Source organism: Schistocerca gregaria, chromosome 2 (assembly GCF_023897955.1).
Source record: "Schistocerca gregaria isolate iqSchGreg1 chromosome 2, iqSchGreg1.2, whole genome shotgun sequence".
In the NCBI taxonomy this organism is placed as follows: domain Eukaryota; kingdom Metazoa; phylum Arthropoda; class Insecta; order Orthoptera; family Acrididae; genus Schistocerca; species Schistocerca gregaria.
Genome location: NC_064921.1, coordinates 47,153,120 through 47,169,095, shown reverse-complemented (window position 1 = coordinate 47,169,095; position 15,976 = coordinate 47,153,120). Strand labels below are relative to the sequence as shown.

Here is a 15,976-nt window from a genome sequence, read left to right as displayed (position 1 = left end):
CCGTTTGGGGTGCATTCTTCATTGTCACCCACCCCCTTAAACTATTGTACTGCGTTTGACATAAAAATTACGCTAATTAACCTAGTGTTCTGCACTTAACCTGATGTTCTGCTCCATGTTACCCTCTCATCCACACACTCCTCTTAACTATTGTACTGCTAACACTATGTTGATACAATAAATTAACTCAAATTAATTAAATCGATATTTTTCACATACATGGGGTAGTTCTTTTTTTAAAATTTGCAGCATCCTATAGGTCGGTGAAATCGATGAAATACGTTTTAAACAAAAGATCGGTAATAAAAAGCACATCCCGCCACTCGACACCCTTCGCCGCCGCCACTGCCCCTGGCCCTGACCCTGCCCCGGCCGCGGCTGCCACAACATGGCTCTGGCATCCATGGGTTGCCCTCCCACAGGGTGGCAGGTTAGCTCTACAGCAACCGAGCTGCTATCAGTGGCCTGATTCTGCAGCATCTCCTCCTCTACTGTCACATCCTTGCTGATCACATGAGGTACAGCACACACCCCTGTCTACCTCGCCACAGAACTCCAAGGCACACCCACACCAATCCCATATGTGAAATGCCAGAGGCAGCATGTGTGTTCACCATTGCTGATGCTGTACCTGTGGATACTGATGTCACAGATCACGCTATAGAAATCTGTTCCAGAATAGCACAGGCTGCTTTCTCTCTAGCAATGCTAATGGGACATACAAGCTGTGTTCAGCTGTGCTTACCTGCCCCAGCAACACTGATGCCTCGCTGTGAAACATCGGTGTGGCCACTCACCATCTACAAGTTTCTCAATGTTATACTGATGTCACATGGCTATGTAAAATAAGAGCTAAGTCGACCTCTCTGAGATTGTATAGTGTCCCAGTAACAGTTAACAGTCGCTTTTGTAGGAGCTTTTATGATGTCTCAGCTTGTCCGCATAGAAATTCTTGTCCTAACAGAACCTGTTTACGAAAATAGCGCGGAATAACGCCGAATGCGTTCCTCCTGGTGGTCCTAATATGGCACCCCATCCATCATGTCTTACCCTTCCTGCTTTCAACATACAGAAACGTTGTCACCACTATGTAGAGACTTGTATATCCCAGCACAAAGGAAGTCTTGTGAATGAATGGGGGATTATGATTGGCTCTTATCGAATTTACCCGCCTAATTACTGATGGCTCCGGTGTGGAGGCATGGCAGATGAGACTTTCAGCTGCAAAAACCTATTTTATACAGAAAGCGATGTTGCACCCACAATGAAACCTTGCAAAGTGCCCTAGATATAGTCAAATATCAAAAGACTCTTACTTAATTACACTGCTATCTGACTGAGGACAGGAGTTTGAATATTTGAGCGTGAAACCAATCTCCAACCGAGCAATACATCACTGCTTACCGCGTCGATGTAGTAAACATACAATTCGTATCCTGTGCCATACAAAATCACCCCTTTTACCTCATTCATACATATACCACGAAGAAAGACAGCATAAACATATGCACCATAGGTATAGTCAGGGCACTAGACATTTCCCATGAGGTCGGGTGGTCATCCAATCCCAAGGTTTGACCAGGAAGCCCTCAACGGATCGAAGTCACTTTCAGAACTGTTGTGTCTAGACTGATTCGTTTCCCCCTCGGCACAAACGCACTACTATTTATGATCTGGGCCGGCCGCGGTTGTCTCGCGGTTCTAGGCGCGCAGTCCGGAACCGTGCGACTGCTACGGTCGCAGGTTCGAATCCTGCCTCGGGCATGGATGTGTGTGATGTCCTTAGGTTAGTTAGGTTTAAGTAGTTCTAAGTTCTAGGGGGCTAATGACCACAGCAGTTGAGTCCCATAGTGCTCAGAGCCATTTATTTCTGATCTGGACCTACTAGCTTAATCGCTTTTCTACATACATCTCCAGACTCTGTGATTACAGGAACATATCTAATTTCACATGGTTTGCTAGAATATTATACCATTTTCAATATCAAACACATATCAATATCGCCTTCATTCCAGAATCGCTTGCGCAATATAATTCTGAAGTTACAGACTGGAAATAATTTCTCTAGAAACCCATTACTTTAGCTAGGTGTAGCATGCTGTGAACCATAGAGTAAATAGAAATTTATCCCATTTGCAAAGATATTTACATGAAAAAACTCGACAACAGGAAAATAGAGTAAACTGATATTTCCACTCACTAAAACCAATGTCAGTGACGTAACAGATTCCAAATCACCCCTATACTTTAAAAAGTCAAATAACGTGTTTCTCATGTCTGAAGAACCAGCGAACATGTCTTCCACCTGCTAGGTGCATACACCACAATCGATGTTCTCTCAACTAAATAAAGATGAGAAATGTGAAGAAGCAGTCAACCGATCAAATTACATGGGCAGGAATAATGGCTCAGCACTAACACACGTTCATATTGAATTTTCTCAAATTTCCGCGTAATCACAAAAACTGTCCAACACATACTAAGTATTAGTTTGGCATTCAACCATCTAGAGGACTAAACGGTTAAGTCAGTTACATTCCTACACTCTAACAGGCCTTTCCATTCTGACAGCTACTGCCGTTAACAGAAAAAAGTGAATCATTACCGTCACCGGCACTGCATGCCAAGCGTCCATAGGCAGAATCATCGTAGAAAACCAGTCACATATATGTTTTATCATTATCATTTATCACTTAGAATTAAATGTTACCATCACGGTCTCAACAGAACGACATCAGTCTGGATACATATAGTGCAAGGCAGATCCATACTTGAATGCTAACTTGAATGTGGTATATTGTGAAACTGCATCCCAAAACTGCTCCGTACATTGTGCTATTCTGGAACAGATTTCTATAGCATGACCTGTGATGTCAGTATCCACAGGTATAGCATCAGCAATGGTAAACACACGTGCCGTCCCTGGCGTTTCATGCATTAGTGAGCGCACCTTGGAGTTCTGTGGTGAGATGGACAGGGGTGTGTGCTGTACCTCACATGATCCTTGAGGATGTGAAGGCAGAGGAGGAGACGCTGCAGAATCCAGCCTCTACAAGCAACCTTGTTGCTGCAGCCCTGACCCACCACCCTGAGGGATAGCGGCCCATGGACGCCAGAGCGATGCTGTGGCAGCCGTGGCTGGAGCAGGGTCAGGGCCAGGGGCAGTGGTGGCGGTGTCGAGCCTCGTGTGTCAGGATGTATTTTTTATCTTTTGTTTAAACTGTATTCCATCAATTTCACTGACCAATAGGATGCTTAAAATTAAAAGAAAACTACCCCATATATTTGAAAAATATCGATTTAATTAATTTCCATAAAATATGATAAGGAGAGGGTTTGCGTGATTGAGTGATATGCAGTAGAACAGCAGGTTAAGTGCAGAATACTAGGTTAATTTGCATAATTTTTATGTAAAACGAAGTACAATAATTTAAGGGGATATGTGACAAAGACGAAAGCACCAGAAATGGTGGTCAAAAGAATGTGAAATTCGAAAATTGTACCAGAAAATGGTGAGAGGACACAATTAATTACTTAATTTGGTATCAAAGGCGGTACAATAGTTTAAGAAAATGGGGGTGACATGGAAAACCACTTAACAGAGCAATAGGTTAAGTTCTGACAAAGGACCAAACATTAGGTTAAGGCACCCAGAGTACAGTGACTATGCAACATGTTTGCTCCATGTAATCACTTCTTACAAGAACTATATGTTTCCAAATAGCAGAGAATGATGAGCAAGAGAAATTGAACCCCCCCACAGACTGATATTTTCTTAAATAAACAATATACCTTTGAATTTCCTGTTATGAGACCCATCCTCCCCACCACCAGATGTCGCGGAAGGGACGACAGTGCCCACTGGTGGCAGTACTGTGTACTAGGCCTGGGTCTCACGCCGAACACACTTTTTCCCCCCATTTTCCCCCACCCCAGACTTCCATCTTGAATTACATCACAGGAGAGACAACTGCGCCCTCTGGTGGTGCGACTGTGTACTAGATACAGAACATGTTGTGAACACAGTTTATGGAGGCACTGCCTCTAATTCTTTAAATAAAGACTGAAAATAAAGCACAAGCTGAGCCGTTTTCCCCTCTAGTTCCTAGGAAGAGGTAGTAGTCGGTGCCCCTTTTTCCCACCATTATTTTAGGTTAGTAGAGATAGCCCTACTGAGCTATCTTTCCTCGAAAATTAGAACTTCCTGCCAGGGTGGCGTGGCAGTTCCCCACCATCTTGGATAACGGTACTTGAATCATCACCTGTCAGTTGATGACATCATAAACTGACGTCATAGCCGCCATCTTGGATGACGTCATCAGCTGATGACAGTTGATGACATCATTAGCTGACATCATACCCGCATCTTGGATAATGGTACTTTGGGGCAGAACCAAGTCTGTTCCACTACTTCCATCGCCACCCAGATGGGAGGAGGATCGAGAAATAATAATAAAGAAAAATAAGAGGGTGGCTACTTCTATGTTTTATATTTGTATGAAGCTGTTGGCAGTATGGTTCAGTACACGAAACCATGCCCCCTATAAAATAAAAGGTAAAAGAAATACTGAGCACATGTGCTAGGAGGAAGATTGGATTTGAACACCCCTTTGACAACGATCTCATTAGAGGTGGAGCGCAAGTTCGGACTGAGAGATTACAGGGAGTGTAATGGGCTACGTCCGCCCCATTTGCCTCTGGCGATTTAGGGAAACAACAGATAACTGGACAGGGGTCTGAACTGGCTGACAGCAATGCAGTAGCTGTGCTGCGCCAGGCCCCACTGATGCCCAGCAACGGGTGCAGCCCCCACCCCTCCAACACCATCACCACCACCCCGCCACCACTACCACCCCCACCTCCCCCTTCTGCGGTCACTCGCCTGGTCCACAACCTAACCCATGCTTTTCTCGCAGTTGCCTCAGCACATGAACAGTATCCGGCACTTCCTCGAGGCACCAATGGACACCCATTCAAATGATGTGCAGTTCCTGCTCAAGAACTACTCATCAGGCCCACAATCGTTGGGCTCTTCTAGGAAGTGTAGCATATGTAGCAGGTCCATCTTGAAATAACACTTTTATATTAGTTCCCTACTAACCACCACACAGAATTTATCACATCTGATTGTCAGTTTGGCTTCATTGGAGCATGTTCCTGGGTTCTGGGTTCATTACGTGCACCCACCTCTCGCCATATGAGGGCACATCCAGCTTTGTCGAACACTTTCATTTTGGTGGTCCAGGTGGTACGATGTGGAGAGGCAAGTAGGTGGCACTGGCGTACCGACCTCCAAATGTCTGAACATGGTACACTCTCTGGTCAACGTTATTGTGGCTCTGTACTGCTTCCCCACGTGCGTCTCTTGAGAGGTGCGTGACTGCATCGAATTGTGCCAATGCAGGAGCTCTTGGAACGAGGGAATGTTCGGCCAATGGACTGTACTGCTCGTCGTTCTGACTGACATCCCGTCGATCACATATGGGATGCGTTTGGAAGACCTATTGCAGCAATTGTCAGCCGTGTTGCTGGAGGAATTGCAAGAACTCTTGACCACTCTCGTGCACACCATGGGATCACATTTCAGAACATGGATTGCTGTCAGTGGTCATCACATGCCCTATTGAGAACCACGTCCTGACTTTTGTAATGCCCAGAGGATCATCAGAAATCTCGGTGACTTCAATGTAATAATTGTCTTTGAATAAAATTTTCATTTCGGTTCGTCTCCGTCTCGTTGCGTACTTCTGTCAGTTATCTTGGGCGCTGTAGTGTACCAGTTCTTTGTATGTATGGCGCAAGTTTCATTGGGCTATGTCGCTTGGCAGTGACACATCACACAATAGCTACTTTCGTCTTTAAGTCTTGCAGGTCAGTGTGCAAAACTGTGTCGAATTTACAATTCACAACAAAGTTCCTCTTTTCCCAGGTAAAGTTCATCCGGAAAATCATCGTCAACAAGTATTTCCAAACAGGACTTTGGTTATCAAGGTTATACGAAAACATGCTGATGAAGGAGGCTACGTGTGTGTCGCTACCAATCCGCTAGGTCAGACCTCGAGGAGCAAAATGAATGTTCTGATAATGGGTAAGAAAATTTCGTTTATAAGTAAGTGTACTGCATATGCGATGAAGTGTCGCATTTTCAATATAAGTATAAAATGCTGAATTTCTTTAAAATATTACATAGTATTGTAGTCAAGTTGTTCATGAGCTATCTGGAGTTATTAATACAAAATTTATCAAAGAATTGGCGAATTTGTTTTTCGTCACAGTTTACCACATTATTCACTCAGCATGCTGAAGAAGTATTCGTTGAGACACTGGCCTACAGAAAAACAAAGCTGTATGCGCTTACGCATGGACCAGCTAGGCTCTTGCCTAGGACGCTGACAGGAATGGGCTTGCTAGCATTTTCGGTAGACTGGTGAAAAAAAAGTATGTAATCTGAAAATACAGAAGGCCAGTCAGCAGTCAAAAGCATTTGGTTCATTGTAGAGTTTAGCTGGAGGATGGTTACTGATATCGCTGGTCGTTAAGCTGTGTATTTGATTTTGCTTCGTTTAGAGTACAGAGTGATTACCCCCTACTGTGTGTCCACATATTCATATATTGTCATATTGTACTACTGTGAGATCATGGCGCAGGAAAATTTTGAGGCAGTGTCACGATTATTTATTTATTCGGCAGTGTCTGTGTGTGCACCACCGTTTTGTTAACAGAGTATGATTCTCCTCCACGTAATATGTAAAATTCTCCTCAACATTGCTGGCATGATGACAGTAAACGCACATTAAACAGCATCCTTATGTTTGTCAGCTGTCTCGTGGCGTGTGGCAACAAACTTCTGTTTAATGAATCCCCATAGCACATTGCGGCAAGATAATAGTTCATTACTTCGAGATGGTCACTCCAAAGACGCAGGCAAATGCGCAGAAATGCGTCCAATCATCATGAAACACTTGAGTGAGATGTTCTCAGTCAGCAATACCATGATGGGCTGGTGCTCCATCCTACAGAACCCTACACGACCAAGCAGTCCCATATCTTGAAGATCTAGAATAAACCAATCACATAACATGTGATTCACAGCACAGTGAAAGAAATAGAGACCTACTAAGTGGGTTGCGGACGTTGCAACCTGGAAAATGACATATGGTGCCTGCGTTTAAGTTCTTTACAAAATTCTGCGTGTTCTTTACTCCAGAAATAAATGTTTCTCACGTTTGCACTCGATATATTGCCCTCTCGTCCGAGTAAAACACTTTCTCCCTTGTAGGAAGAGCTGTAGAAACATCGAACATTCGCCCACAAGGGCGTGACATGTTTGAATGTCATTACCGTTCAGTTCGTTTACAAACGAAATGTTAAATACCTTTAAGATCAAATCATTCTTGATATGGTTTTGTAAGGTTGAATATGGAACCCCCAATTCTGTGACCGCTTACCAGTGGACTTTTTGGATAACGTTCGAAGACACCGTAGCCTCTACACAAGTTACTTCCTATTGTGTGTTCACGTATTCGTAGATGCTCGAATTTTATTAATGTGAAATCGTGGCAGAGAAAACTTTGAGGTAGTGTGACTATTCTTTATTATTTATTCCACAGTGTCTGTGTGTACAACATAATTTTCTTAACAGAATACGTTCTCCCCCGTTCTGGTCAGGGCTTATCTTTCATGCAACGAGTTGCAACGAGCTTTTTCTCCCACCGTAAAATTGTTGTTTTTGGTGGCTAAAGTTCCCGAAACCTTACAGTGAAAACATGTGGAATATCTCTGATTTATTTTCCTGTATGGGACCGTTCGTGAGCCCACGTTATTATTAACCTTGTGGAGCATGAATTTCACTTCAGTGGACATCTTTTAATGGTCAATTGTCTGGCGTTTTCAATCTGTCATGAGGCTAGAAAAGCATGCAGGACACAACACCAGTAGGGAGTGCCGACTGGAGTGAACTGTGTGCATTTGCAGCCTCAGGACTGATTGAAAATGCCAAAGAAGTGACCGTTAACAGCTGTCCAGTGTAGTGGATGCTATGCGCCACCGGGTTAAGATCCATTCCTTTAAGATAAAAGACGAGGCATCATCCGAGCTTTGGATGTATATCAGTATCTGCATGAATAAGTAACAGCAATTCGTTGACACCTGTTTAAAAGATTGCGGGCAATGGGGTAATGAAAGCTTTACCGGCGGTGAAATACGTTGCGACAGGGGGTGGTTGTGATGCTAACAGAGGCTCCTGGCGACGATTAAAAGCAGTAGGGCAGACCTTTATTCGGAATAAAACATGCATGGGAACCTAGCTTTATCGTATAAGTTTCCACATTCGGCAACCTAGTGCCTCTCTAGTGGAGCTGTAGACAACAGTAATGGGAAAACACATTTTCCTTGCACCCGACGAGTTTCATAATTGTTGACTGCAATAAAATTTATGAAGACATGGTTTGGAATAAATATTTCCGGGTACGCCGTTCCCAATTGTTCCCAAGAAACAAATTCACAGGCAGTAGCACAAGGCGCATGGGTGTAAACGGACCTTTGGGAGTGGACGCCTTTCGTTCTCAGCAATACACACACACACACACACACACGATTTATTTCGGAACTCACGTTTAGGGCCTATACAACCACTGTCTCACAAAAAGGAACAATTGCGATGAAAGAGTTTGGGAACTACTACATTACTGCAGAGGAAAATTTCTCTCTGTGCTTAACATGACAGTTCTAAATGACTGCATGATTGAATCCAAGCACGATTTTTAAGAACTAAATATGGTTTGTGCTGATACGTTAAAGTGCATGGCAGGTGAAATATTGCCTACTGTAACAAACCTTAAAAACGGTGTTACGGTTATTTACATTTCAGATTTAGTTCCTATATGTGGTAGATTATATCTGGCGCTTCACCGTTATGAAAGGACAACAAAGGATTTTTTCAGTATGCAAAGAGAACCCCTGTAAAATGTAAACTTCCAGCGCCGGAAACGTCACAATTAATAAAATGTTACGGGCTATGGATTTCACGTTAAAACCAAACGTTCCGTCCCCATCTGTGGAGGGCACTTTCAAAGGGCATTGTAGCTTCCTTCTTTGAATTGCCGATTCACACCCTGGTCCACTACTGACTACAGCAAAATTCCGCTTCCGCGCAGAGGCTTGGCGTCACATGTTTTGAACAGCCGAGAACAATTGGCCGTTGGCGATTGCCATCGTGTGCTGCTGCCTTCATCCGACAGTGGAAATCTGGTACACATCTTCTTCAGCATCGGAATCCAGATGCAATTGAATTTCACGCCCCCCTCCTTCCCAGTGAAATTCTTGTGCTGTTCTACAATCTCTGTTGTCTTCACTCACCCCTCCTTCCCAGTGAAATTCTTGGGCTGTTCTACAATCTCTGTTGCCCCTCGATACAATCTTTTGTGGTATCCGCTTGTGCCAGCACTTCAGTCCTATCAAAATGAATGTGGTGGTCGCCCGGCTGCATAGTAAGAGGTGTTTTCACGTTCTAAGGCCTCCGATTTTTTTTCTAATTAACTACTCACCAGAAATCGATGAAACTGGCGTTACTTCTCGACGTAATCGCCCTGCAGACGTACACATTTTTCACAACGCTGACGCCATGATTCCATGCTATCGGCGAAGACTTCTTTAGGAGGCTGTTTTGACCACTGAAAAATCGCGGAGGCAATAGCAGCACGGCTGGTGGATGTGCGGCCACGGAGAGTGTCTTTCATTGTTGGAAATAGCCAAAAGTCACTAGGAGCCAGGTCAGGTGAGTAGGGAGCATGAGGAATCACTTCAAAGTTGTTATCACGAAGAAACTGTCGCGTAACATTAGCTCGATGTGTGGGTGCGTTGTCTTGGTGAAACAGCACATGCGCAGCTCTTCCCGGACGTTTTTGTTGCAGTGCAGGAAGGAATTTGTTCTTCAAAATATTTTCGTAGGATGCACCTGTTACCGTAGTTTACGAAATGAGGTTTCGAGAGCCCCATGTAAACAGGGTGATTGAGAGGCAGGAAAACCTGTGGTTGTGCATCGCTATGATTTCCATGCGGTAGTCTTAACGCTCTATTCACCTCAACTAATGAATAACCATTCTAGACCAATGCATTGGTGAGATGTTTTAATTCTGTGGCAACAGATTTTCTTTCCTGCTTTCTCCGCCACGGTTTTTATGATGCCACACTTTTGCTGTGGTTGGTGGTTCTGTACATGTGCGTGTGCGTGGGTTTTCGGTAAACAGTGTTGCCCAGCCTACCATCTTCTTTTTAGGAAACTAGCACACAAACAAAATTTAGTCTTCCGCCTGCCACCTCCTCCGTGGTAAATTGAATATTGGGATTCCTCTCGTTTCCAAAGCTTGCTCCTCTAATTTTCCCATAAAGAAGTTCACTATAACCAGGCTTAAGGGGTTCCCCATAGCGACATCATCCTTCTGTTCACAGATATCTTCGTTCCATTTGAAAGACGTGGTTGTAAGGCAATATTTAAACTGTTCTGCAAAATTGGGAGGAAAAAATCCGACTCACATTTCATTGAGCGGAACCATAGTGAATAACGATACCGTATCAAAATTAAGTAACATGTCTTCCAGCTCTATCGCTATGTCGTTTTATTTACCGGTAAAATATGCCGAATTCCTTATATATGAAGGCGATAGGCCCACAAATGTCGTAATAACTTTCTCAAAAATGTGGCATGCCAATAGCACTCTCTATAGGCCGGCGTAGAGGAACATGTTCTTTGTGCGCCTTCGGCAATCCATAAAGTCTTGGTGGTGGCGTAACTGAATGGAAAAGACTTTTCTGAGCGCTGTGTTCGATAGAGGACTTCTTTATGAAACGCGTAACAGTTCTAAGAACTCTGTTAGTGGATCTTTACTCAGTTTCCTATATGTTTGCCGATATAATAAGTCGTTAATCTTACTATCATAGACGGTCATTTCCCTTGTCAACACGAACAATGGTAAAACTATCGTACTTCTTCAGGCGTTTTACTGCATCCCTCTCAGCCACAGTTAAATTACTTTATTCAGGGCTTGCATGTCATAATACTCTTACAGCTATATACGTATTTCTTCAGCTGTAACTGTGACCGCACCAGCAATGCCTGCTTCTACACTGGCTGTTATTTGTTCTGCGGGCACAACTCGCGGGCTAATGACAGAACTTCCATTCGTAGCAATCACGCATCTATCATCGTCAGATAAAGAACGTCGAATAAATTGATAACCGTGGGGGAAGCGTCTAAATGGTGGATCGTCGGATTAGGTTGCAAATAATCAGCTTTCTTCTTCTGTCTATTAGAGGTTGTCATCATACGCTTCCTAATAACATTGTGCAATAGTCTATCAGTTCTATCCCAGTCTTCCTCAGCTTACAGCTGATAGTAATATGGAGAGACTTTAACTTACAGTCTGAGCTTGCCAGGCCCGGCGGGTCTATTGAATCCACTCTCGTGGAAACATTAACTGTATTTTCGTAAATTACCTTCGCCAGGCGATTCAGAATTATGTCAGTTGATATTTTGTGAAGGTGGTGCCTGAAACTAGTTGAGTTATGGATCCATATATAAGCACTGTTCTTGGGTCTTGCCTTATTAACCGGTTTTATCAAGTTTTACCTGTGACAAGATTAAGGGGAAATTATGGGAACTTAAATAAGTTTGAAGCAAAGATGTTACGTGATTGTAAGCCCTCTAATTCAAGTTAACGTAGCTGTGTGTTACTGGCACATACCTTTTTGTTGTATTAAAGGCTGGAGAGGCACACAGCAGTCAGTCGTAATCTCATTAGTTTTTATTACGTTTCCAAAACCAGATTTTGGGTATAAATAGCCATCTTCAGTGCGCTTTCGTTACAACTCAACAGATTCGCGGCAATTCACGTCCCATAAGATCTTACAGGTGTATAGGCAGAGTTTCCTCCTGCCTCGTCCATGTGGCGAGTTCGCAGTTTAAGAGAAGTTCATTTGGCTTCCTTGCAGTCCTTCTCGTCCTTGACAAGTTTCACGCAATTTTAGTGAGCCAGCAAATAAAACCTACGATCCGTTACAGTTTTCTATTTGTAATGATGTTTCTCTTGGAGCCATTGTGGTCGGCCTTAGGGCAAATTTATGTACAGAAGATGTCGAGTCTTGCTTTAAATTGAATGAATATAGTGAAAAGGAAAGTTGCTACTCACCATATAGCGGAGATGTTGAGTCGCAGATAGACACAACAAAGATACTGTCAGAAATATAACTTTCGGCCAGTAAAGGCTTTATCAAAATTAGACGATAAACACACACATATACACTCATGTAAGCACAACTCACACACACGTAACTGCAGTCTAAGGCAACTGAGATCACACCGCAAGCAGCAGCACCAGTGCGTGATAGGAGTGCCGGCATCTGGGTGGGGGTAAGGAGGAGGCTGTGGCGGGGAGGGGGAGGGGTAGTCGGGTAAGGGGGAGCCGACAGAGACATGTTGTTGGGGAGCATGCAGGGACGAGGTGGAAAGAGCTAGGTGCAGTCAGTACGTTAGACAGAGAGCAGCTGAAGGGGGGAGGGTAGCGGAAAAGGAGAGAAATAAAAAGACTGGGTGCAATGGAGGAATGAGGGCTGTGTAGTGCTGGAATGGGAACAGAGACGGGGCTGGATGGGAGAGGACAATGACTAACGAAGGTTGCAGCCAGGGGGGTTGTGGCTACATTAGATATAGAGCAGGGTAAGTTCCCACCTACGCAGGTCATTAAGGCTGGTGTTGGTGGGAAGAACCCATGTGGCACAGGCTGTAAAGCAGTGAAGCAGTAATTGAAATGAAGGATGCTATGCTTGGGAGTGTGCTCAACAACAGGGTGGTCCACTTGTTTCTTTGACACAGTTTGTCGGTGGCTATTCATGCGGACAGACAGCTTGTTGGTTATCATGCGCACATAGGATGCAGCACAAGGGTTGCAGCTTAGCTTATAGATCACATGACTGGTTTCACAGTTAGCCCTGCCTTTGATAGGACAGATGATGTTTTTACTGGTCTGGAGTAGATGGTGGTGGGAGGATGTATGGGAGAGCTCTTGCATGTAGGACTATCACAGGGATATGTGCCATGAGGTAAGGGATTGGGAGCAGGTGTTGTGTAGGGATGGACGAGTATGTTGTGTAAGTTTGGTGGATGGCAGAATACCACTGTAGGAGGGGTAGGAATGGTAGTGTGCAGGACATTTCTCAATTCAAGCACAATGAGAGGTAGTCGAAAACGTGGCAGAGAATGAAATTCAGTTGGAAAGAGAAGGCATGGGAGATTTATTGTTGTACAACGTTGGGAAGATAATTATGGTTTGTGAACGCTTCAGTGAGACTCTTAGTACATCTCGAGATGGGCTGCTCGTCGCTGCAGACGACAACCACAGGTGGCAAAGCTGTATGGAAGTCACTTCTTAGTATGCAATGGGAGACAGCTGTCAAAGTTAAGGTATTGCTGGTGGGTAGTACGTTTGATATGGACAGAGGTTCTGATGTAGCCATCTTTGAGGTGGAGGTCAACATCTAGGAAGGTAGCTTGTTGGGTTGAGTATGACCAGGTGAAGCAAATAGGGAAGAAGTTGTTGAGATCCTGGAGGAATGTGGTTAGTGTGTCTTCACCCTCAATCCAAATCGTGAAGATGTCATTAAGGAATCTGAATCAGGTGAGGGGTTTATGATTCTGGGTGTTTAGGAAGGATTCCTCTGGATGGCCCATGAATTGGTTGGCATAGGATGGTGCCATGTGAATGTGCTCAGATTTGTTTTTAGGTAATTCCTTCAAAGGGGAAGTAATTGTAGGTGAGGATATAGTTGGTCATAGTGACTAGGAAGAAGGTTGTTGGTTTGGAATCTGTTAGGCTTTGGGAAAGGTAATGTTCAGTAGCAGTAAGGTCATGGGGATTAAGGATGTTAGTGTAAAGTGAGGCACATCAATAGCGACAAGTGGGCCACTGTCTCGTAAAGGGGCAGGAGGTGTGGAGAGATGGTGGGGGAAATGGTTGGTATATTTTATATAGGAGGGTAAGTTCTGGGTAATGACCTTTCCTCCAGAAGCCTTAGTCGCACAGAAATATCAGTTCTTGCAAAGGCCTCACCCTTTGCCCCAATCCCAAATTAAATCGTGCAGAACTTGGTAAAGACCTTCTCACATTCTCCCAGTCCCTAAAGTGGAAACACTTTTTCGCCACCAACCCTACAAATCAGACTAACCAAAGACCAATCTTGAACCCTGCGTAACTCAGCTGACTACTCTATCTAATTGTAAGCTACCCCCACTGCCTTCAAATAACCCAATGTTAACTTTCCAGAATTTCTTAACCTGGTACCTTGCATGACCACCATTCCCTAAATCCCGCAACATACAAATTAATCTTAAATCTGCAGAAAGAACCGCAGTCCACCATTTAAAAACCGCTCCTGACCTTATAATCCTACCTGCAGGTAAAGGCACCAGCATTGCTGTTTTGAACCACAAGAATTATCTGGCTGAAGGACTCTGCCAGTTATTAGATACATCCGCCTTCAAACCTTGCCACGGTGACACCATTCCAAAATTCCATCATTATCTCCAATCACTCCTAAAATCTTAGGTACATTCCAGAACCTCTCCCCAGAGTCGAACTCTCTACTCACTCCTACCACTCTCTGCACTCCCACCTTCTACATGCTTTTTAAAGTCCATAATGTCAACCATCCTGGACATCACATTGTGGCCAGTTACTGTGCACCCACTGAGAAAATCTCTGCTCTCATAGACCAACACCTTCAATCTATTACCAAGAAACTACCCTCCTATATAAAAGATACCAACCATTTCCTCCCACTGACTCTCCACAACTCCTGTCCCCTTAGCACACAGTGCCCTGCACGTCACTATTGTTGCCATATCACTTTACACTAACATCCCTAATGCCTATCTCGTTACCTCTATGTATGACATGGAAATGTTTGAAAAAGAAATGGGAAACCATTCTCCTATTCTGATGTGAGGGGGGGGGGGGGGGATATCCTGTGCCGATGGTTCTGTGTACTAAGTCGGCTGGACTGTGGACTGAGTGGCGGATACAGATGGTGGTGGTGCAGCCTATCTCTAGTTGTTTAAATAAAGACAGATGTATGATTTCGAAAAGTTAACCATTAGCGAGCAGGTGGATTGTTATTTAGATAAATTAAGAGTAGTTAGGTTCTATGGGCATAAATGTTTTGAATTATTTAGGTCTGCTTCACATGTCTGTGGGCTGTGCTGTGACTTTTTTGACAGTTTACAATTAGCAACCATGTGTGTGGAGCCTTATACATGAGTTATGTAGGAGTAGTTGGCAGATCTGTATGCTGTGGGGGTATGTCAGTGCGTGTCGTTCTGTGATACATATACTCCATCCCTAAATAGCTCCCAAATAAATAAAGTACACTCCTTCCTCCCTCCATCAGCCTAGTGCAGGGTGAGTCGTTTTACTCACCGGCCCCTGAAAAATTGATACGATAGATGGTTGATGTGGGTGTTAGCATATTTAGAGAAGACTATGTCCATCGTGTGTATTGGGGGCGATCATGGGTGTGTGACTTAAGCGGTTGGACGTCCACAGGCGCTGTCCGGTTATAATGTGCGTGTGAGGGAGAGTCAACTAACCTAGTGAGGGGTCTCGTGGCAACCAAACGTGCTCTTGTACAGTCATGGCGGATTCAACTATTGAGCAAACTTTGGCGCCAAAATTGTTGCACAGTGTTCTCGGTCATATAATAATAATAATAATAAATGGCAATGAATGCTAATGAATGATGATAAATGATAATTAATGATAATGAATAGTAATAACAAATGATAATAAATAATAATGACTAATAATAAAGAATAGCTTTTAGTGGGTCACGTGATAGAACTTAACTTTGGAGCTTGTAGCAAACATCGCAGACATCTGTCATGTCACGGAAGATTGCAGTGTCACGAAAAACAAATTTGGCGGGAAAA

At 43.9% G+C, this 15,976-nt stretch overlaps 1 protein-coding gene across 1 annotated transcript in view; it reads left to right on the top strand.

The window, feature by feature from the left end:
• Positions 1–15,976, top strand: part of LOC126335633 (Down syndrome cell adhesion molecule-like protein Dscam2) — a 123,902-nt gene that overhangs the window by 67,233 nt on the left and 40,693 nt on the right. The window contains exon 4 of the mRNA XM_049999088.1: positions 5,930–6,088. Within this exon, the coding sequence (XP_049855045.1) occupies positions 5,930–6,088 (159 nt within the window). The remainder of the gene's footprint in view (positions 1–5,929; positions 6,089–15,976) is intronic.